At 44.6% G+C, this 21,654-nt stretch overlaps 1 protein-coding gene and 1 long non-coding RNA gene across 10 annotated transcripts in view; one reads left to right on the top strand and one right to left on the bottom strand.

The window, feature by feature from the left end:
• Nucleotides 1–21,654, bottom strand: part of LOC1277541 (transient receptor potential-gamma protein) — a 73,144-nt gene that overhangs the window by 6,271 nt on the left and 45,219 nt on the right. For 5 of the 9 annotated variants that reach the window (XM_061656391.1, XM_061656387.1, XM_061656392.1 and 2 more), the window contains 11 exons: nucleotides 14,414–14,459; nucleotides 10,108–10,373; nucleotides 6,256–6,644; nucleotides 4,016–4,146; nucleotides 3,659–3,896; nucleotides 3,425–3,567; nucleotides 3,152–3,341; nucleotides 2,869–3,051; nucleotides 919–1,030; nucleotides 318–440; nucleotides 78–227 (listed from right to left, as the gene is read on the bottom strand). In XM_061656391.1, coding sequence (XP_061512375.1) covers nucleotides 78–227; nucleotides 318–440; nucleotides 919–1,030; nucleotides 2,869–3,051; nucleotides 3,152–3,341; nucleotides 3,425–3,567; nucleotides 3,659–3,896; nucleotides 4,016–4,146; nucleotides 6,256–6,609 — 1,624 coding nt within the window. In that variant the 5' untranslated portion in view covers nucleotides 6,610–6,644; nucleotides 10,108–10,373; nucleotides 14,414–14,459. Of the gene's footprint in view, nucleotides 1–77; nucleotides 228–317; nucleotides 441–918; nucleotides 1,031–2,868; nucleotides 3,052–3,151; nucleotides 3,342–3,424; nucleotides 3,568–3,658; nucleotides 3,897–4,015; nucleotides 4,147–6,255; nucleotides 6,645–7,202; nucleotides 7,256–7,501; nucleotides 10,079–10,107; nucleotides 10,374–14,413; nucleotides 14,460–21,654 lie in introns of those variants that run through there. The other 4 variants (XM_061656388.1, XM_061656390.1, XM_061656389.1 and 1 more) reach the window with 4 other exon arrangements.
• On the top strand, nucleotides 224–7,282 carry LOC133393077 (uncharacterized). Its single transcript, XR_009765986.1, has 2 exons — nucleotides 224–470; nucleotides 6,249–7,282. It is a non-coding gene; the product is annotated as an uncharacterized LOC133393077 (long non-coding RNA).

Genomic DNA, 21,654 nt, shown 5'->3' with positions numbered 1-21,654 from the left:
CGATTCCATACCCTCTCCTAACGACTGATCGAAGTTTTAATTAGATTTTTCATTTTTAATTCCCCGCTGCAACTTACCGCTGACCCAGGCCAATATGAGCCACTCGATCAGGGTCGGGCTTGCACCGCGCTTGGTAGGCACTTCGTCATGCTGCTGGCTCACGTCCGGCTCACCCCACACGCCGCCCATTACCGTCTCGATGCGCTGGGACGCCAGCATAAGAAGAACTGACACGGTGGACGGAGAAGGAGAGGAAGACAAATTAAAGCGCTTATCTGCTGGACAACATCTTCCCCCGAGCTCGATGGAACACTTACACAAAAACGTGAAGTACGACGCACTGTGGCAGATGAACTTGATGAACGGTTTGCGCATCGTTTGGCCGAGCGACGAGTGTGGTGCGATGATGTACGAGAAGGAAAACAGCGGAAACATGATGCCTGCAAAAAACGGGAGAACGAACAGGAAAGGTAAGTGTGTCCGTACACCGAACACCGGATGGGAATGATTTCCGATTAATTTGACGCTGCACGGTTCGTTGCTTGTGCACCATATTTCCACCCAATTCCAATCGGGTGGAGGGAGCGCTGCTTAACGAGGGGGGGCCACCGGTTGATTTGATTCCATTTTGCCATTAAAGGAGGTGTGTATTGGGGTGTGGGAATTTGGTTCCTAATGAGTCAATTACTTTATTATTCGTGGAATCGCCGCAACCCACCGGGGGGTTAACCATTTCTTGGCGAATGTGTGTAGTGAGAACACGAGGCAAGAAGCTGAGTTCTAAGAATAATTAACAAGGAACGTTGGTCACGGTAAGCCACACCACGGCACTCCTTTTTGCTGTTTTAGGTGTTAGCTTAATTTCCCAAAATCTTCCACCCACCCCATATGAAAGGAACGTTTTAGCACTAAACTTACCTATTCGTACAATTTCCAGCGCTTGCAGGGCCATGTTTTTCCTCCGGAAGCCCGGCAATCCTTCGTACCAGATGCTGGCCAGCAGCTGCTGCACGTTCGGATGGGAAACGAACTGGAAAACGGTGGAAACGAACACACCGGAAACGGACACATATTTTGGGGTTAAAATTTTGACGACAACTTTGGCTGAGAGTGTGTGTGTTTTGCGTTGCTGGACGTGTTGGAATCAATTTCCCACAAACAAAAAACAAACAATGCACAATCTGCTTCACAATCAGCCACACACACACAACGTGTCGCATGAAATGGAGCTTGGTTTGGTTTTGAATTTTAATTTTTCCAAAACAACAGACACTATCAGCTTTTCGCTTCTGTGGGACAACAGGAAAATGGAATTTTGAAAGCTTAGAAGAGCGTTTCCCAGAATTTCCCCCACGCTTGATGCAGCTCTACACATGCCTGGATGGTGGACATGGTGGAATGCATGCACGAGGAATGTGGCATGGCACAATGGGGTGGGTTTTCTAGATTTACGAAGGTTTTACGTAAATCTGGTCCCTGTCGTTTGAATATGCGGCGTCGTTAGTGTGAGCGTGGGCCATGTACGATGACACAGCATAACATTGTACACAGCGAAAGGAGAAATAAACCGGCAAGAAGAAGAAAGTATGGCATTTAACGTGCTCTACATCTATGGTACAGGGTTCGGTATGTTTCATGTGTTTTTATTTTTTTGGTAAAAGATGTCCTTTTTAAGCTCATGTGGGACGTACACAATTTTAACAAGGTTTGGCCGATGTTTAGCGAAGGTTAGGTACAATGTGTGTGTGCGTTCGGGGTTTTCTTATGTCAATTTTTTTGATGTTGTAGCTTTGAAAGTTCACAAGCAAGGTGAAAACATGCCCAATTGGATCGAATACAGAGGCTCCAATTGGAAGAATGATACAAGCCTTGAGGTCATATATAAATCATGAAGCTACGTACTTGTCAAACATCACATACAAGAGCAAATGCTGTTTCATTCCTTTTCAATGCCAGTTGAAATGAGCTTTTAATACTACAATCTATTTGCTCGGTAAACGAGCAATTGAAAGGCTATTAAATAATGCGTAGCCGATTTTCTCGAGCTCAACATTGTAAAGTTCAATCCCATTGCCAATTCGTAAAATCCCATTTCAAACCTGTCAATTGTGTGTCGCACAAAGGAATAGGCTCCTGGTGACATATCAATAATGTTGAAATGTATTTTACGGACTTCAGCTTGTGATGTTGAGCTGGCTACAAAGAAGCCATGAATGGTGGAAAATGAGGTCAAAACTTCAAACATAAGCTGGGTTCAATATCAATGAAATCGATCCTGCTATCAGTGCTTTTATTGAAATCGGATTACTTTGGTTTAAAATCGCTCTAAAGTATACTTCAGCTTGTTAATATTTCTTTCAGCCACAATAAAACCACTCGAAGCCATCGAACCACAATCCCCGAAACGGGAACGTGTTCAAATCAAATATTGAAAATTGTACCAATTGATGATCCTCTTAACACATCTCCACACAACTCAACAAACCATTGGACTCCACGTGAACCACACCACAAACAATTACACCCACACAATGTGGCCCAGTTGCTGCAGTTGCAACATTGTCACAACCAGCACCGGCCTCACACCGAACACCATTTTATGCAAATACCGCTGTCGTTGTGTTAAAGCGAACCCATGCTCCATTCCCAAGTTTTCCTTGCCAATTAGCAAAACTGTCAAACTGCAACCAAAACGCTACCTTGCACCACCCCCGCAACACCCTCCCAAACCACCAAACATGTACTGCAAATGCTAATTAGCGGCTATGAATATTTAACTGCCGGGAGAGTTTTCCACCAACCAAAAGTCCATTCGCGAGTGAGTTTATAGTTAGTGCGGCAGGGAAGAAGCCTGCTTCAACCGCGTACCTTCTTCTGGCGTAACTTGACGGCAAGCTTCAACCGGTTCAGATGCATACGATCGCCATGCTCGAAGGCCGGTCCGGTGGGGTCATGGTTGAGCAGTACCTCCAGCTCGTGCGACGATCGGGTGTGATCGAGCAGGGCCGTCGCAAAGTCCTGACACTGGCGGCGAAGTTCCTGGTACTCGTTCTACGGCCGGGAAGGAAATGGGAGCATACAAAGTAGGCGTTGAAAATGTTGACTGACATACCCCCCCCATCCCCCACCCCCCGCCAACTGCATGGTGTACCTTGAACTCGTGCTCCAGAAAGCTCAGCCTCCTTAGCTCCCAGCTCAGCTCGAACGCGGTCAGGATGGGATCTTTGGACGAGAGCGCAACCAGGGACGGGCTCGCCAGCGCACGGTACGCGTTGATGCGTGACCGCGAGTGGCGCAGCGAGTCCTCCATCCGGGAGGTAACGCAATCATCGCAGCCGCATCTGGAAAAGTGGGAAAACGAAGGGAAACATTGGACGATTCAGTTCGTGGGTTTTGCTTAATTGTTCAGACGTTTCTTTCTTACCGTACGTCATGCGGCATGGGCAGTGTGGCGCCACGGTCGAGCAGAATTTTAATTATCTCATAATTATCACGGTGAGCGGCCAGTATTAGGGGCGTTATGTCCGGGGTAAAGGTAGCCGTATCCGGTGGAAGTGCTTCCCAGCTCTGCAGCAAATAGGAAAAAATAGAATTTTCCTCAATGTTGCCGTGATGCGCTCCTAGAAGCATTGTAGCTCACTGAAAGCGCACTACTTACATGAGGATCCCCGCTCTTGTGACAGCTGTCCTCGTGGTCTAGCAGCACCTCGACCGCCTCGACAAACTCCTCCGATATCGCGTGCAGTAGCGCATCCTTCGTGTCCACCCGGTGATTGATGAGCAGCTCGACCATCTCGAGATTTTCGTTATCGATCGCCATCAGCAGGGCGGACCGGCCCAGCGGATCGACACAGTTGATGTTGATGTGCGATTCCGCTTCCGCTTTCTCTAGGATCCTGCGAAAGAGAGAGAAAAACACACACAGAAATGTACACCACCGTGTTTACATGGACAAGATTGATCTGCCGATTTCGAGCATTTATCGATAAACGACATTGGAGGGAGGGAATCTTACCTTCGCGTGGTGGCGACATCACCCCGCTCCACTGCCAGCAAGTACTTCTTCTCCTCCAGCGACAGGGCGCCAATCTCCTGATGCGGTCGGACCACATTCTCTTCCTCCATCATGCCGTGTATGCTGTGTCTCTGTGAGTCGTGGTTAAACAGGAAACAGAACAACGTTAATACGCATCCGGCTGATGCTACTGTGTCGGTTGGACACGATTGTCACAAAATGGTCAAATGGGACTGGACTGTTGAGAGCCAATGCTACACACCGAAGCTATTACCGACAGGGTAAACAGGGACAGAGACATGAATGTTTTAAAATAGACAAATGTTGAACAAACGACGACTCTATCGATGAATTCTACACCCAACGAACTAACAGATTGTCTAAAACTGCACACACACACACAGAAAAACGCTCTCCAAAGGAGGTCGTTAAATGATTTCCTTGGAAGATTGTTGAAGACACAATCAAGCACGCAACACTCCCTTCAAACCGTCTCCAGTGTGAATGCCACAAAAAAACAAGAAGAGACATCAGCAAAACAAATCCTCCTGAAAGCCTTCACAGGCTCACAGCTCGCTGCTCGCTGAGTGCAATCGTTTAAATGGTCATAAAAACGCGACGAAATGGAAAGCATTTTCCCTGACAAACACTTCTCACTCGTTCCACACACACACACACTGGTGAACTTTTGTTTCTGTTTGTCTTTTACGATACGGTATTGATCGCTGTCACTGTGCGCAAAAAAACAGCTTCCACAGGAATTATGACGCATTCGTTTGTTCGAAATGATGTTTTTTGCGCTCACTTTGCGCCACTTTGCTCACGCGAAATTTCATTATCGTTTTAACACCCCTTTTTTGTGTGGCTCAGTTGTTGTCACTTTGGTTTGTCCGGTTTTAATATTTACTTTCACAAACAATTTCGTGTAATTGATTCGTTGCTGACAGACTAAAACGTAGATGGGGAGGAAACACGAAGGATTGGCCAATAAATCGTGTCTGTCAATTGCTGGAAAAACAGTTTGTTGAAAAAGAGGAGATTTATATCAGTTCGATGGCTGTAAACACTGAAAAGTGCTGCAGTTTAACATTTTTACAAGAGAAACATCGGATTTAAGGTAATATATTGTGGCTGCTCAAAAGAATAGAAATACTAATCCGACGTTTAGCAAAGTTTCTGGTCGGTATTTTTCCCACAAAAAGACAATCTGTCCCCCGTCCAGATGGTCCAGACAGATTCTAATACCCTATCATGCAATCATAACACGAGCATATGCTTCACCTCTTCACCCTCCGATAAGCTCCAATTGAGATAAATGGACCCTGCTTGCAGCCATGCATTCTTGAGCTGTGTAAATTTCTGTGGACATTTTCCTTTGCAAAGATTTTCCCTCCTCTTTTTTGTGTGCACCATTCCATTCCGGTGCCGCTCGGGGTTGCCCATCTTCATTAGTAGTGCTAGTGGCCGTGCAGTGCTGTGCACCGGATCTGGCCACCGCCCACCGGCAGCAATGGATGTTTGCAATGATCCAACTATAATGATGTGTACCGTACCGATGATGGTGTGAAAGAGAGAGAGAGAGAGAGAGAGACAGGGCAAAAGCGAATAAGAAACTAGGGGATTTTGCAACCGGAATTATGAACCATGGACCACGGGAACACGACCAGCTGTGTGCGCCATCACAAGCGCGTTGCGGCATTGTGTTCTGTGGGTGCATTGTCGGGTGTCCCATCGTGTCCCCTTCGCTACAGCAGCTTACAAACGATGCGTTAAGCGGGACCTGGAACGCGGTGGAATAGCAGCCAATGTCAGCTCTCTTCAGGATAAAAGATGCCAGCTCCATGCCGTGGCATCCGTAAGCCGGTACCCGGTACCACGTACCCGTGACACCTGAATGCATTATAAATGAAGGGATAGTGACAGTTTCTGCTCTCTACGGCCATCGTTGCGGATTTGTCGACGGTAAACTTTCGAGCGCACAGGAATGCCGTGGGAGAAAATTTGACTTCCAGGTGAGGGTTAAGTTGGGTTTTTTGTTCTACTAACCCTGCACACAAAAGGGGCTAATGGTGTTGCCGAACCCTGCATCCTTATTGCACAGCTGACCTGATGTTGTTTACACAACCTTTTAACGTGTTTTTTTTCTGCATCAACCCCATCATTACTGCAAAAAGGGGAACTTTGCCCCGTCAATATTTACCACCCCTGTCTGCTTCCTTCCCACTATTTACAGGGCTTACCTTAACTCGTTTATCTGCAAATTTCTCCGCCGACGGCGTCATGTACTGTGGCAGCGGTATGTCTACCTTCGTGTCTCTACGCTCGTTGGTCAACATGGTGGCAGCTGCTGCTGTTGTTGTTGGTGCTGCCATGCCTCCTCCTCCTCCTCCTGCTCCTGCTCCACCACCACTTGGTCCGCCGCCCCCCATCGCAGACGTCAGATCGGTGGTGGAGTCACCATCGCCGCCGGCTGCCGGTCCGCTGCCCCGCTGGGTCGCCGCCCGCTGGGTCATGGATTCCGGGGTCGACGTACGCCGAGCAGCCGATTTTTCATTCTTGATGAATAGTTTACTCTTTAGCGTTGTACTTTCCATCGAGTCGTTTTGCCCCACATTTTCTTCACCACTTTCTGCAAAACCGGAGGGAAAGGAGAAGAGACGGTGGTTAGGTGCGAGGTGCTTGCGATGGTGTTTTCTGCACGCGACTAGCTGGAAAGGATTAGATTAGGCATGCAGCACATTGACAGCTTCTGTGTGTGTGGGGATGGGTTTTTTGCTTGTTTGCTGCTAGTTTGAAGGACAGAGGTAAGGTAAACGAGCTTTGTAGAACGATTTGAAACAAGCTACCAAGAAGTAAATAGAGCAGATGGATTAAAATTTTACTAAAACAATGTCCTACTAGAGAAGGAAGATCAAGATTATTCGAAAAAGTTATTGAACGATATTAGAAAAAATTAGGAAAAGTTTTTAACTTGTTACCAAAAGAGCAGCAAATAGAGAGAAGAAGACTTACAGAGAACATGAACGAGAAAGAAATCTACCGGAAAAAAGACATATAAAAGATTAAAACAGGAACAATAACATTCAAACAAAGCCATAACAAGCTAACATTGCTATGCGAATTGTCTACTTTTAGGCGTTTTAATCAATAATCTTTTAACGATTGATTTTTTTCAAATCAAAATTACCTTGCTTTGGCTTTGTTAAGAGCTTATTTGCTTCTCATTACCAAGTTTTAAGTCTGGAAAAATAAAACAACACATAAAAATTGAAGATTTTGAAACCACTTTACCAATCATATACCAGATTAGATAAATAAATAGAAGTCGAATATAAAAACAATCTTTTCCTAACAAAATAAAAGGAAACAAAACAAGTTTAACTTGATAATCAAAAAGATACTGCTGATGCTGATGCAGTAAAGAAACAAAACAGACTACGACACTAAACAGGGATGCATGCACCAACAACTTTTATTTCAGATTACCGGCTCATGCCATCGGGTTCCCCTTTTCCTGCTGCCTGCCACAGCAAAGCACGTAGCTTTCCTCATAAACAAAAAAAAATCAGAAGAAAATAGCAGAAAGAGTACAACCACCATAGTCGGTCGGAAATAGTTGGTACAAAGTCTTAAAAGATTTATACCGATACCGGAGAAAGTTTAATGTCATTTTTAATTGGATTGTGCGGCTCGATAGTTAGCTGTGGCTGTTGAACCAACTCCATTCGACAGCTTTACCGTCAGCTGAGGCGGATTAGCGTCATCATAATGGAGCCAGTTCAGCACTACCTCCCCCGTCCGAGTGGGATGCGGAACGCGTGTAAGCGCAATGCTGCCGGATTATCAGCGCATCATACATTTTGTATAATCTGATCCAGTGGTGGCCAACCTTTTAATCAAGGGGGCGAGCAAGTTTATTTTATACAAGTAGAGGAACATCAAATTTCAAATGAACAGCTCAATGAATAGAAAATATGAATAATATTTTTATCATTTTAGTAATTATTTTGCTCTTCAACCTCATTTCCAGGCAAGTTGCACGTTGCTCATCCCTGGATATGGGTCCCATTGTTTCATAACTTCAATTAATCCCACTGTTTTAATTAGCTTTTTCCTATCGATTGTGAAAGGATGTTTAACAATCAATTTATTAGCTCCATCCATCATGTACGTAATCTCGATCAGCAGATACATTATTTGACTTCCGCCATTTAATGTTTTTCTGGTTTTGCTCTGCTCTAATGCTCTCATGCTCACCACATGCGAGAGGAGATGATGCATCAACAACAATCGAACCCTCACAACAAAAAAACAGACATCCCCCAATGAACCTCTCGTTTCCATTTATCAACCTCAAAATAACATGCCACCGGCACCGGCCAGGCTTAGACGTATCAATCAGCCACACAGGAAGGACACCACCCCTCGGATCCGTTTCCGAATTAAACATTAATCATGCAAATCGATCGACCGAAACCACCCACCACGCGGTGACGGAGGCTTGTCCAATTACCCGGCCCGAGATAGCAGTAGCGCCAATGCCAGCTTCCTTCCTTGGTCGGCCAACCAGAAAGCTCACCCCGAACTACGCACGCCGGATTGCCTGATTGCCAATTTATGTTTCCAATCGGTTTATCGACCCATCTCGGGAACTGGTAGAGCTTTGTGGTGATGTCAGTGATTGTGGTGGTGCGTGTCGTACCCTCACCACCTTAGATGGGAAAATCGGCAAAACTATTTCATTCGCGTCCCTTTCGCAGAGCTCGACCCGATCCGAATGACATCTGGTGATGCATTTATTGAATGCATCTGGTCGCACCGGAGGATTGTGAGCGAGATTACTTCAAGGACCACGGAGGTCGGTAGTCAGTTATACGGGTAGGGAAAAACCTCATCTCCCGTGCGTATCGTTGTACGCTTTGTGTAATCGGATTTACCAAACCTCACTCTATCGTGCTCGCGGAGTGGAAATTTCGTTTCAAATGGCTTTAAAAAAAGAAAGAAAAACGCGAAAAAAAGAACCACTTTCTATACCAGGAATGTGCATCAATTTTCTACCACACAATAGATACGCTCACAACCCATCGGCCCTGATCGGGGGATTGCGATTGATTGGCAGTGGTTACAGTTGCTGCTGACATTACACGCTCGCAACGTATTCGCGAGCAGGGCGACGGTTTAGCTGTAGGTTGCGCGGTTGCGAGCTGATTTCCTCTCGCTAACGATCGCTTTAACGAAGCGCAGCGCCAGCATCGCCATCAGCCAACACACGAACAGCACGTACACAACTCAGTACAAATAGTTATTTTATTTCATCAATAGTATATTGTGCAAGAAAAGTAACAAAAAGAAACCTCATCCCTTTCAGCGATGCTGCTTTTACGCTGTTCTTTGTGTGCTCTGTTCTGGGCCGTTCTTGGTTTCGGGGTGGAACGGTATTCGTGCTTCGCCGGTGCCCTCTCCGGTACGTGACAAATCTGTATCTACAAGGATCTATGTTGCATGAAACACAATTCAACAATTCAATTGACTCGTTCGCAACACTTTCAACTGCATGCAACTATCGCGTTAGGGCGCCATAGGGATTAGAAATAATAACGGAGATGCTAAATGCGGGCGAGCAACAAGTCGATGTCGCAGTCTAAACACGTGTTGTTACGGGCGTGATAATCGTTGCAATGAACTTTCTAGTTTGAAAAAGACGATGAGAATCTATGAGGATTTGTAACACTATATTGATTACAATTCTTTAGAATATTCTTCAATTGATGATTTAATAAGGAATTCTTACGACTAAATTTTAATACAAAAAAGATAATGAAACATTAACAGGATATCAAATTCATTCAATTCATTCCAACAAATACGAGTACAAAATGGAAACCGTATCACATTCACATGACTATTAAATTCTAAATATAATATTTACGAACACATTTGCATGCAAGGAAGTTAAATGCAAACCACAATCATCCAACAAACAGCGCCGAACGTCATAACACCAAGAAGAGAACGAATGCAAACACTAGAGGGAAGATTTATAGCGGAAAAGTAGCAACGACAACAACAACAACAAAAACACCTTCAAGTACCATTTATAATTTAATCCAACATCATTTTCGCATCTTTCGACAAACGCATACACACACGAGACGCGCACGCCAAACGTGCAATCAAGCTCGCGCTCGAGCAAATCCTTTACTGCAATTGCATCCTCAAAACAACACACACGCACACGCACACACGGTACAGAAGGGCAGGCGAACGAAGAAGGGATAAATGAGATGAGCGACACGGTCACGGTATGATCACTCCTCCGTCGCTCCACTCCCGTCGCTTACTGGCTCGTCTCTTTGAGCTGGTTTGGAAGAATCGGAGAGAGAGAAAGAGAGAGAAAGAGAGTGTGGATGAGATGTGATGATGGATGGCGGTGGCAAAAAGGAATGGTGAGAGGTCATCTTGAAGTTAAAGCTAAGCGCAGCTTCACCAACCAAATGATGGGCACGGCGGTTGGTGAATTAAGGATGATGGAATGATATTTCACACGTCAAAGTAGATCGCTGGCACGGTTGCTCCGTTGACGATGAGTAATGGGAGCACTTTTGTGTCTTTTTTGATGTGTATGAGGCGGACGTGTATTGTTCCGTATCGTTTCGAACTAGGGAAGATGTTGAGTGGTGATACTGGTTGATTCTTCAATTTAATTCCCTTTTCATTTCATGCTATCAGTCACTTGTAATACTGTTTTTTGTATTGTTTTTGATCTTATAGAACTTATACATAGAGAAGAAATGGTTTATAAACTGGTCAAATTAGAAATAAGCTTTTGAAAGCTTTTACAACATAATGAAAAACAAGCAAGAAAATACAGTTTCCCAATAGTTCAATTTCAATTCATATAATTTTGCCAGATTTGAGAGTAAAAATTAATAAAATATATATTCTCCAAACCAAAAGCTCAAACCTTCAAGACTTCAAGCCCTTTTGGGCATAACACATTTTTACAAGCCACCAGGCTTCTCCATCCAAAAACACCAACTTCACCCCAAAAGCCAAAAAATCATACTTAAAAACGGTAAAAAAAAGAATGACGAATGGACCGTAACCCCCGCCCCGGGAAGCGAAAACAAAGCACGCACAAATAGGTGTTAAGCAAAATTATTGACCAAAGAGCGGGGGAGAGAAATCGATCCAGCGGCTGCTGTAACCGAACCGAAGGCACAGCGGGCAGCGGGCACAAGAGCGTGGACGAATAGATTTCAAATTTATGACCCTTATCGATGGGGGTGCGAATCACGTGCACGCTTCGTTAGACCGTTTGCCATACTCGCTAAACCACAGGAATGGTGCGCAAGACGAAGAAGGAGCAAAAAAACACATTGGTCCGATAAGCGTGCTCGACATGATTGACAGCGTGTTCAAGTTTCTGTGGTGCTGCAACTTTCCAGCACCAGTGACGTGAACAGTGAACAGAGGATGTAGGGCATTTCTGCTGACGATCGGGTTTGACAGCAACTTTTGAGCTGTTTGGACGACACGGTGGCACCCGCAAGTGGTGGGATCTGAGTACAATATTGCTCTGCTTGCTTTCTTATTGGATGGTTTTTGTGATGGTGTGAAACTCCCATTCAGAAGTAATTTTTCGCATCTGCTGCACGGTAAATGGAGATGGATTACTCCAACACTGTGGAACATACTTCTGCACTTAATAGCTGTTCATGCTGAATAACAACTAAAGCGATTAAATCACAAAACGATCGTTTTAATATCATTCCGTATTAATCATCGGAACCATTACAGTTCGTCTACAATCAAGCTCCCTATTTGACATCGGGGCTGCAGCCCAACAAGGATAACTTCATTCACTCCGTTCCGATCTACATGCTCTCCTACCAAGACAGGCTACAAACGAGTAAAACATCTCTCACACACGCATCATAAATCCAATTTTTCAGCCTCCTGAATGCCGCCTCTAGCACATCAGTAGTAAATCAATTTCTCTGCTGTCAGCTACAGCCAATCAAACATTTACAATCGTCCCGTTGATTCACCCAGCATGAGCGCCAACATCAAACCACTTCCGAGTGATGGAAAACACGCATGCAGTATCTCTCGGTGTCTTGCTCTTACGAGGCGTAGCGCCAGCGCAACATTGCAATAAACACCATTTTCAATCAATTCCAACTCCACCGAGCTATCTGTGTGTCAAACCATTTTACGGCCCTACGTACAAGCTCCTCAAAGTCACTCTACTCAGCCCCATGCTCTGCAGTAACTGCTTATTGCGAAAGCTCTACGACGAGTACTGCAAATAACAACACACTTGAAAGTAAAAGTGTACATACAAGTACGCTCCGTTTGCCGAACGGATATATTGCCTGTGCCTTCTTCACTGTCTTCACTGGGCTGGACCCGTCAAACAGAACATGCACCATGTTTGCCGAGCATTGGAAGCCGCTCCGGACACTACAAACATCCTCTCGTGATTCGATTACGCTACTCCGTCGCCGGTTCCCACTGAAAGAAGGTTAAGCCAACACAAAGTAGAAGGTAAAGACGTCGGAGCGTCGTTCCTTCCGCAAGCTGTGGTTCTGTCTGTCTCAGCCACGATAAATTCGTCCTCGGACCTGGGATATCAAATTCCAATTTGATGCTTCGCTTCTTTGTCTCCACAGGATGCTGCGTTCGCTTTCATTTGTGCTAAATTGCCTCGCACCAAAGGGCGCGGACAGTTCCCAGTGGACAAAATTTGTTTTGGCGGAAATGTGAGAAGCAAGATAATTGAATTCATTAAGTACAATTGTAATGCAACTTGCATACTTTGAGGCGCTTTGTTATGCTACGCCCCGTGAAAAGTATGCATTTTGATGACCATGAACTTAAAAACTTTTCGTATCATGTGGCTTTGCTGCGTGAGAGCACTCTTTTAACAAGCTTTTTGGCCACTGGGCAGCTTCAGTGTGGCTAACAGATAACTTCTTTCCATTGTCATCTCGAAGACAGCGGGCGCCACAGCAGCAAACATTTCGGGCGCTTTCATCGCAGGTTCAGGCTTTTTGGATTGCTTTCGGAACAGTTTCCCAGGCGACTCCGGCTCCTGCAACGGGTGTTTTTCTTTTTTTAAATTTTGTTTTCTTCTCCATTTCATTTCTTTCCAACGAGAAACAAACACTCACAACGAGTTGCGTGCGTTCGCGCGTTGACTTGCCCTGGCTCCTCGAGCGACCTCGCACGCAATCATTTCTTTCCTCTATTTTCCCTTTGCCGCTCAATTTCAAGTCAATCGAAACGGAAACGATAATGGAAAATAAATAATCAGCGTCATTCGCTGCGTTGCGTTCACGTTCGGGGCTAAAAATGTGTGTTAAGGATATTTCTTGCCGTTCCCCAGCACCAACACCAACACGTTCCCAACCAGCGTCTCTACCGGTGCGCGTTTGAGACGCTCCGGACAAAGATTCATCCCGCGGGCTACTGTCGGCCAGTGCTATTCACTATTTTTATTGCCTGTTTATTGCACCCGCTTTCGCCAGAAGCGCTCACGGTGGAAAACGGACGCAGCACGATCGTGCCCACACTATCTCGCATCCAGTGTTCAATGTGCAGCATGATTTATTTCACGGCTGCAACCGGTTCAATATCGCACCGCTAATCGTCTGTTTATTATTTAATTATAGAGTACAGGCGGAGCACACTCACGGTGGACGGTCGGACGAGAGCGGCTGCCAGCCTGCCGCACGGAGCACGGTAGCAATCTGTTATGGATGCAATGACCCGTATTTTATAACACGCCAGCATTTGCCCGGACCATCGATCGTGGCGGGGTTGGTAAAGTGTTTGAAGGAAGTATAATAAAGATGATTTTTTTATTGAATCGTTTGTCCAGTTTCTTGTTAAAACTGGTAGCCATCGTTACACTTGGAGCGGGAACCACAGCTGGACATTAAATTGGACGATTTAAGAGTTAACAAACAAGATTGGATAGCTCCCGCTATTTACTGGAAGGAAGCTCTCTTTTTCCTTTTCAAATTGCTAGATTTAATGATTAAAAACAGGTTTATAGAAATTAATTTGTAACAATACTCCAAAACTCTATTTATCTAAAACGAGCTTTTAATTTTATACTTCAAGCGATTTGAAACTCTGTTCTTAATAGAATGTGTTGAAAGAATAAACGTAAATGAAATATAAAACAAGTGAGTGTCAAGATGGAGCTGGATTAAGATGTCGAGGTTGATTCATTAACAGAATTTGATTTCCAGTAATGAACTGCAATTCTTCACTCGTGAACGTGTTCGAGAGCAGTTCATGGAATGTTTCATTTTATCGCACTCTTCTTCTCTTCCGCCCAAAACCACCATTAATAAAGCAACGGAACAAAATCAAAACATCTCTTACCTTCATCCGGTGCATCATTATCATGATGATCTATCCATTCAGAGAACTGTAATCAGAAGAAGAAATAAGAGAGAAAAAAGACCATCAGAACTAAGGCCACCAGCAGAAGGATTCCTTTTCTTGAATTTCTTATTAAAAGAACCAACGATCAATCCCCACAAATCTTGCAATCTTGGAGCGAATAAACATCGCAATCAAATCAGTGACAGCGAGAGAGCTTTCCGTTTCTTTTATTCTTGCTCGCAGCCCTTCAAAAAAGGACCATCAGCGGAGTCGACAGCGAATTGATTATTGGCTACATAATTGAAAACGGGGATTTTGGACCCCTTTAGTTCGGCTTGCTTCCCAACTCAGCGCACCACTCGTCTCGAACGTCTGAAGGACTGAATAGAGTTTGGAATCATTTTTTCCCCCGCCCTTCAAATCTTTTGCCAACGATCCAACGGTTTTGTTATAAAAAATCCGGGCCTGTTCTGTTTTCTGTTCAAAATGCAATGAAACACCGATCTCAAAACAAACTCCCTTTTCCCCGCGGCCTAGGCGTCAACCGACTCGCAACCAACGGTACAATGACTTCCTATCTAATCCTCACACACCCACCCTTTGAACAGCACAAATCGATGCCCGCAAACGGTAAGAGTTCGTTGACTTTTTGGCACACTTTCAGGGGAACAGGCCCACCATGCAACGCCGTTTGCATTTGCATGGTAAACAGCGAAACCCTCCGCAAAGCGTCGTAGACTTTGCGCCGCAAAATGCCTTCACAATGCATAACGGCCGCATTTAAATAACGACCACCCAACCCGTGACTCCATGGATGCCGTGTGTGCGAAAATACCGCACCAGTTCCGGTGCATCAATTGCCCCGGGGCCAAGCGACCGCATATGCAACAGCACGACCACACGCCATAAGCCAGCCCCATCCTGTCGCTGCTGCTGGAGCGGTTCCTTACTGCTGTGGGGAGCACGATTGCATGCCACCAACAAAACTAAACTCCCGGCACAATCCGTTGTGCCGGTCGTGGATCATCCTGTGCAAAAATTTCCGCTCCAATATTACCGCGTTGCATGTTCCGGGACCCAAATAAAGTGCTTACTCTTCGTCATCGATTGTAAGTGCTTGCAAGTGCTTGCACTGTGTGCCTTCTCCGCCACCATCCGCTTCGCTTGTTGGTATTGGAACACCCTCCGCACGGGAAATAGAGCTTTGGCACGCAACAATTTAAAGCCCGCGTGTGGCAAATGCAAACTCAGCTCATCACCGACAGTGGGTTGAACTGTATTTTTTAATGCTTCTACTGCTTTCCATTAATTTTCTACTCTTGATAGCGTTTGTGGGCATGCTTCCTGTTAGATGGAGCTGTCTCTCCGTGTTGGTGTGTAGATAAAGCACGATAAAAGCCGACAGTTGATTTCGCTTTGAACACGGCGGTAACTTCAAGCTGTTCTTGCGTTGAGATAAGCTTTACAAAATTATGTATTTTCGTCAAAATAGGTGCTGTTTCTTACAAATTAAGGGTCCTTTAAAACCATTAAACATGCCTAAGTTTAATAAGAACTAGTACAGTAACCAAACTGGGTGATATTTGTCTTCGCTTTTAGTAATTTGGAGCGTCTTTTTCACCTATCAGTTCACAAAGATTCAAACAAACTTACCCTTACAACGTACAAGGCTCCTGCTCAAAGCTGTTACGCGAACTTTATTGTTCACAATTGCATTTCCTCTTCAAATCGGTTCAAATACACTTAACCTTTTCAACCACTCCCTCATAAAAGCCTACCCCAAATGGGCAATAATTGCACCTTCCCAATTGACTTCCCTCTTGGAATGCTTCGACACTATCACACGGAATGCATTAATACCACCTTCACACAATCAAACCGTTTGCTGCTGGCTTTACGACTCGCCATCATTATGCGTACGGCAATCCCGTTTTGCTCCTTTCAACACAAAACACAAAACTGGAACACTGCACAACTCCAGTTGCACGTCCAATTGTCACCGTTGTGTAGCACCTAGCGTCGCCCAAAGTCCAGCCACGGTCGCGAGCTGTTGTGACTGGATGTGATGAAAAATTCGTAACACACACCTTCACCTTGCTCACTACCCGCCCTGACGACCGCCAACGACAATGCAATCGAATACGGGAAGCAAATGGGCCACACCAAAAACCCATCATCATCATCATATTATTCCAAAAAGGTCCCCAAAAAGGTGAAAAAAAGAAACCAGGAATGGAATTCCACGCACACACATACACACCACCCAGAAACGTTAGAAAACGCATACACACCGAGTTTTTGGGCGGGGAATGCTTTCTTCCAAATGAGTGAACCGCCCGGAAAAGCGATTCTGACTTCCTGTTCGCTTTTGTATGTTTCCATCGACCGATGTACGATTCTGAATTCCCATTTTCAATGGTTCTGATTTTTTCCCCCATTCTCCCTCGTTTTCTCCACCCACCCAACACACACACACACGTTTGGAGTTCCATAATCGTAACCACCATCATTATCACCTTGCTATTAATACTGGGGGAAGTGGTTGGGTCTACCCCACAAGGAGTAGACGTGAATGAATTTATTCGCCGCGTGTGGAAAGCTTCGCCCGGACCCGGAAAGTAGGTCGATTCGAGTTGCTTATTTACACAGCTCTTCGGCCCACAAAAACCTCAAAGCGTCACTGGACCACTCTTGGGAAATGGTTCGGGTACGAAATATTGACCATTAGTTGTCCGAAATCCGGTGTCCATTAGGTCGAACACTGGCAGCTCGTAGCTTGTTGTTCCTCGTTACCCGTTCCTGGTGGCAGGTGCAGTTTGCTGAAGTGCTCCTTTGCACCGATATAACGATAGTGGCTACTGTAGGTATTGGTGTAGTGGATCTTCTTGGAAAAGGGGACCCTTCAAACGCTATTTTATTGAACGCACTATCTCTTCCAGCGTCTTTTTCGAGGAGGGGGAGCGAAAGAGATCATTAAAATTGTCACCTTTGTCGCCGGGCAATTGTGTGCAATTTTCTTCCAGTTATAGTGCTTTATAACACTTTTATGTCTCATCAAAACATTCCTTTTTAACAGGGGGGGAGAGATAAGATATAAAATATTTACCACCGAATGATGATAAAACGTTGCCAAAAAAACGTAGTCAAAGGAACTCATAAAACTCATGACCTCATCACGTCTCGTGGTGAGTGCCTTCGGGTGGCATGTTATCTTTTGCTGGCTACGTTGCCCAAAAAGTTCTTTCGATACTGGAGTTTGTAAGCGAAATTTTGAAACAAGTCCAAACATGCATGAGAAAAATGAGATTGTATAGTTTAAACTTTTTCTGAAGGAAAACAACAACGTAGACAACCAGCACTGGAATTTTAGGGTTTTATGTGCTTACCTAAAATTCTAATTTTGATATTCCCATAAGAATACTTAACAGGATAGATCAATTTTCTAACATAAAAAACAGTTTAATACGGATAAACCAAGTAGAAAACGTTCATCCATTCCTTATTTTTAACCTCAGTTGTAACTTACAAATCACATCACAACAACAACTCCCAGTAATGCTCTCCCGCCAAACCAAAAGCCATTTTTCCCATGACATATGCATACATAAACGTCAATTCCTTCAATGGCTGTTGGCAAAATCAAGCACAGCCCTCCTGGCCCTGACATGCTAATGTACCACCCGACAACAAATAGTTCGTCATATGTCAACGGCAACAGCTGTATGTGCTACAGCTAAGGGTCGAGGCACACCCTGAATTGTAGAAAAAACAGCAGCATCACGCGACAATAACAACCACCGTAAAGAGCGCGAAAAACATCGAAACCACCATTCCCACGCACCGTTGGGTGTGTCAATAAGCGTTAAAATCTTTCCAACCAGCAACCAGTAGCAATGCCACCGATCGATTCCGCCTTTTTCGAGTGTTTGTTTTTCTCACTTTATCTCTTTCCAGTTCGAGTGGATGCTTCTACCCCTACCGCCACCGAAACCCTTTTGGGAAACATGTGAGCTTTCTCGATCAAAAGCAAATTTAGCTTCATCGGGCTGTTCCTCTCCGGGCGGGAGTGCGTTTGTGTGGGAAAGTTCCTTTCCTCTTCAATATTTTGCCTCCACTTTTTTGTTTGGTTGACGTCCACTTTTCCAATTCCAATTCAAGAGGATACGCTCTGCGATGGCTCATCTGGCAATGCTGATGATCGTACCGTTGTACGGAACGGAATCGTACCATCGTTACGATATGTAAATGGAGTTTCATTTTCATCTCGATGTCACACAGTCCTGCCCCGCTCTCGAGTGGGGTATGTAGTGTCAATCGTGGTAAAGGCAGACGACTGATTTGTACCGGTATCGAGTATCGATCTCGTTTGGTCCTTTGGGGTAGCTGCGGGTGGTGCACATGTCATAATGATTAAAATATATGTGCGATTCATTTTTTATGAAGCCTTTCAAAAAATGACTTGTCACTTTTGACTGATGATGGGCGAAAGGACGATTTGAATATAGATGATTGGATGCTTTTATGGGCACGGGGTTCAAAACAAAAGTATCACATCATCGGTCTCGCTAGGCTTTTATACAAACAAACGACCGTATTATATCAATGACTTCATAAAGTACCTATTAGATTTCTCTTCTTTAGTGTTAGTCATTGAACTATTAGGCCGTTATTGCTTGTTTTGTTCTTTTGTTAATAAATAAGAAGTTATATAAGAAGTCTCTCCTATCAATGATCGTTATCATGACCTATTTCCGGTGACAATCACTTTACGAAGCTTTTTGCCGTCCATCAACCAAAGCGGAAATGTAACTAATACCATCACAGAATGAATTTGCACGGTTTAGTTGAATAAAAACACACACATAGCTACATTCAAACGATCCACCAGAGCTCAACCAAATAGAGAAGCTCAATTTGTCCTATCGCCTATCTTCAACACGAGCACACAAACAATCACTTTCAGGCGAAAAAATCAGACTAACTTTAACACATACATAGCTAACCATGTTCCCTTACCATGTGACAGATTAAACGACAGCGATAAATGGTGAAAATGAAATGAAACGCTCGCATGCTCTCTCTCACACAGCTTATTCTTCCCAATCTTCCCACTCTGCTGGCAAGCTTTCGAAAGCACGACAAGCGAATAAGCAAACTTCTGCCATACATACTCGGCTGTGACAAATTCGAACCAGCGATGTCACCCCCCCCCCCCCCACACACACACAATGCCAATTTGAGCACTCTTTGTTCAGTGGAACGATCGCGATTTTTTCCGTTTTATTACATCAAGAGCGTCACCTACATCATTGGAAACGTTTCTTCCTCCACTCACCTTAGCAGAGTTTCACAGTTTAATGGCTTTGTACCTTTTTTGTCTGCCTACCGTACAAGATCAACTAAAGTTTGGCCAGTCCTCAGGACCAGGAACGCTGCTGTCATTGCAGGGTAAAGGGTGTTTGCAATTGGTAACACCGATGGCTGTCATGAAGGCGGTAATCGTCTGTCAGTGGCATGATGATGGCATCTGCAGTTGTCCGCTGTGCCATCCTCTCTCTCTCTGTTTCCCAACCTCTTGCAACCTTTTTACGGGGCAATTTAGGAGCTACCTAACCGGTACCGGTAATTACCGTAGCGACATCCAAACGAATGGTATGTACTTAACTTTGTCCCTGCGAGCAAATCGGAACGCGCGAAACGCTGTTGGTGGAGCAAAAACGTTCAGTCTCTCGTACGTTAGGTAGCGCCTGGCGGATGGGTAACGATTTGCTTCCCATGGTAAGATAAACACACTGTACGGTGGTAGAGTTTACTTTTCATTCACTTGCCGTCACTGATGTGTGCTAGACAATGATGGTAGGTGCAGTTTCTTTTTTTTTTTTTGCTTTATTTTTTAAGTGTGAATTTGAATCGGTTTAACAGGCGCTAGGCGCCTCCATCGTGAGTTTTTCGATCATCGTTTGTGAGTTATGCAATCCGCATGACATAATACGACTGTCAAAAGCTACTCCTGAGCTACGGCATACAAATATTTACAAATACAACCTTCAGCGAATTGTCAAAATAAAGCACTCCAATTAAAAAATCATCATCGAAAGGGTACTCAAGCTGCCCGCGCAAAGGCCATCCGGAATAAAAATTGCACTCATAAAACCCATTCCAACCTGCCTGCCTCTTCATCACCAGCTGCATCACCACCCGAAGGGTTGGGGTCGTGCTTTTAAACGATCTTACTTAAAATAAAATTACAAAAAAACGGCACCCAAATTTGCACTACCTTATGGGGCATCCACCGGAAGACAGAATGAAAGTAATTAAACCGAAAGTACCTAATTTTCGCTGGACATTACCCAACTCCACAAAACGGCCAGCCTGTACCTGTGCGCGACCTTTTGCACCGTGCCAGTGAACCTTTTTCCTAGCGCCCAGATCAGCTACCTGGCCCACTGGCAACTGGCTTGGCGTTGATTGTTTTCCATCATCCATGCTGCCATGGCTTTAGCGGAGTAAGTGCTGAACGGCAGGTTTTCGCAGGACTCTCATCCCGTCCATTATCGCGATGGTGACCTTTCGCAAAGAAAGAAAAAAAAGGAACCGTGCTGCACCCTTTAGGGATGCTGGATGGATTTTTCTTTTTTTGTTGACCTTCAGCGCCGCTTTTCACTGGCGGGAAATAATTACCTAAATAGCTTATCCGTTTTGCGCGAGCCTTTTCAATGTCAATCCCCAAGGGTTGGGGTAGAATGGTGAGTTTTTTTTTTTAAGTTTTCCACACTACGGAAGGTCGATTTGTTTTTAACAGAGGCGGAGTTGTGGGGCGGAGGCTTGTCTTAGACACACGGCCAAAGATAAATAGAAAATTGGAAGTTTATTAACTTTTTTGCCGGGCTTTTTGATATTAACCTTCACGGGAAAGGAAGGTTTAGTTCGATCCATTGCACTGTCAAGGGCAAAAAAGCTATGAATTAGGTAATTTTTTGTATCGTATCTTTTAGAAAATGATTTGATCAGCTAATGATCGAAGTAATGCGCAATTTGGACTTTGTCAAACTTTCGCTATTGTAAGAAGTTTCTAAATTGCTAAAGTATTTCAGGATTATCGAGGCATATTACATCCCATTATTGCAAATAAGAGGACTCTATTGAAGCAATTTTTATACATTTTAGTCAGCTCACTCAACCTGACACGACCTGAAGAGAAAATGTTACTTTATTTAACATTATTGGCCACTTGTTTC

The sequence above is a fragment of the Anopheles gambiae genome, chromosome 3 (genome assembly GCF_943734735.2).
Source record: "Anopheles gambiae chromosome 3, idAnoGambNW_F1_1, whole genome shotgun sequence".
Classification (NCBI taxonomy): Eukaryota; Metazoa; Arthropoda; class Insecta; order Diptera; family Culicidae; genus Anopheles; species Anopheles gambiae.
Note: the sequence above shows the minus strand (reverse complement) of the source record. Positions and strands in the feature narration are given on the sequence as shown.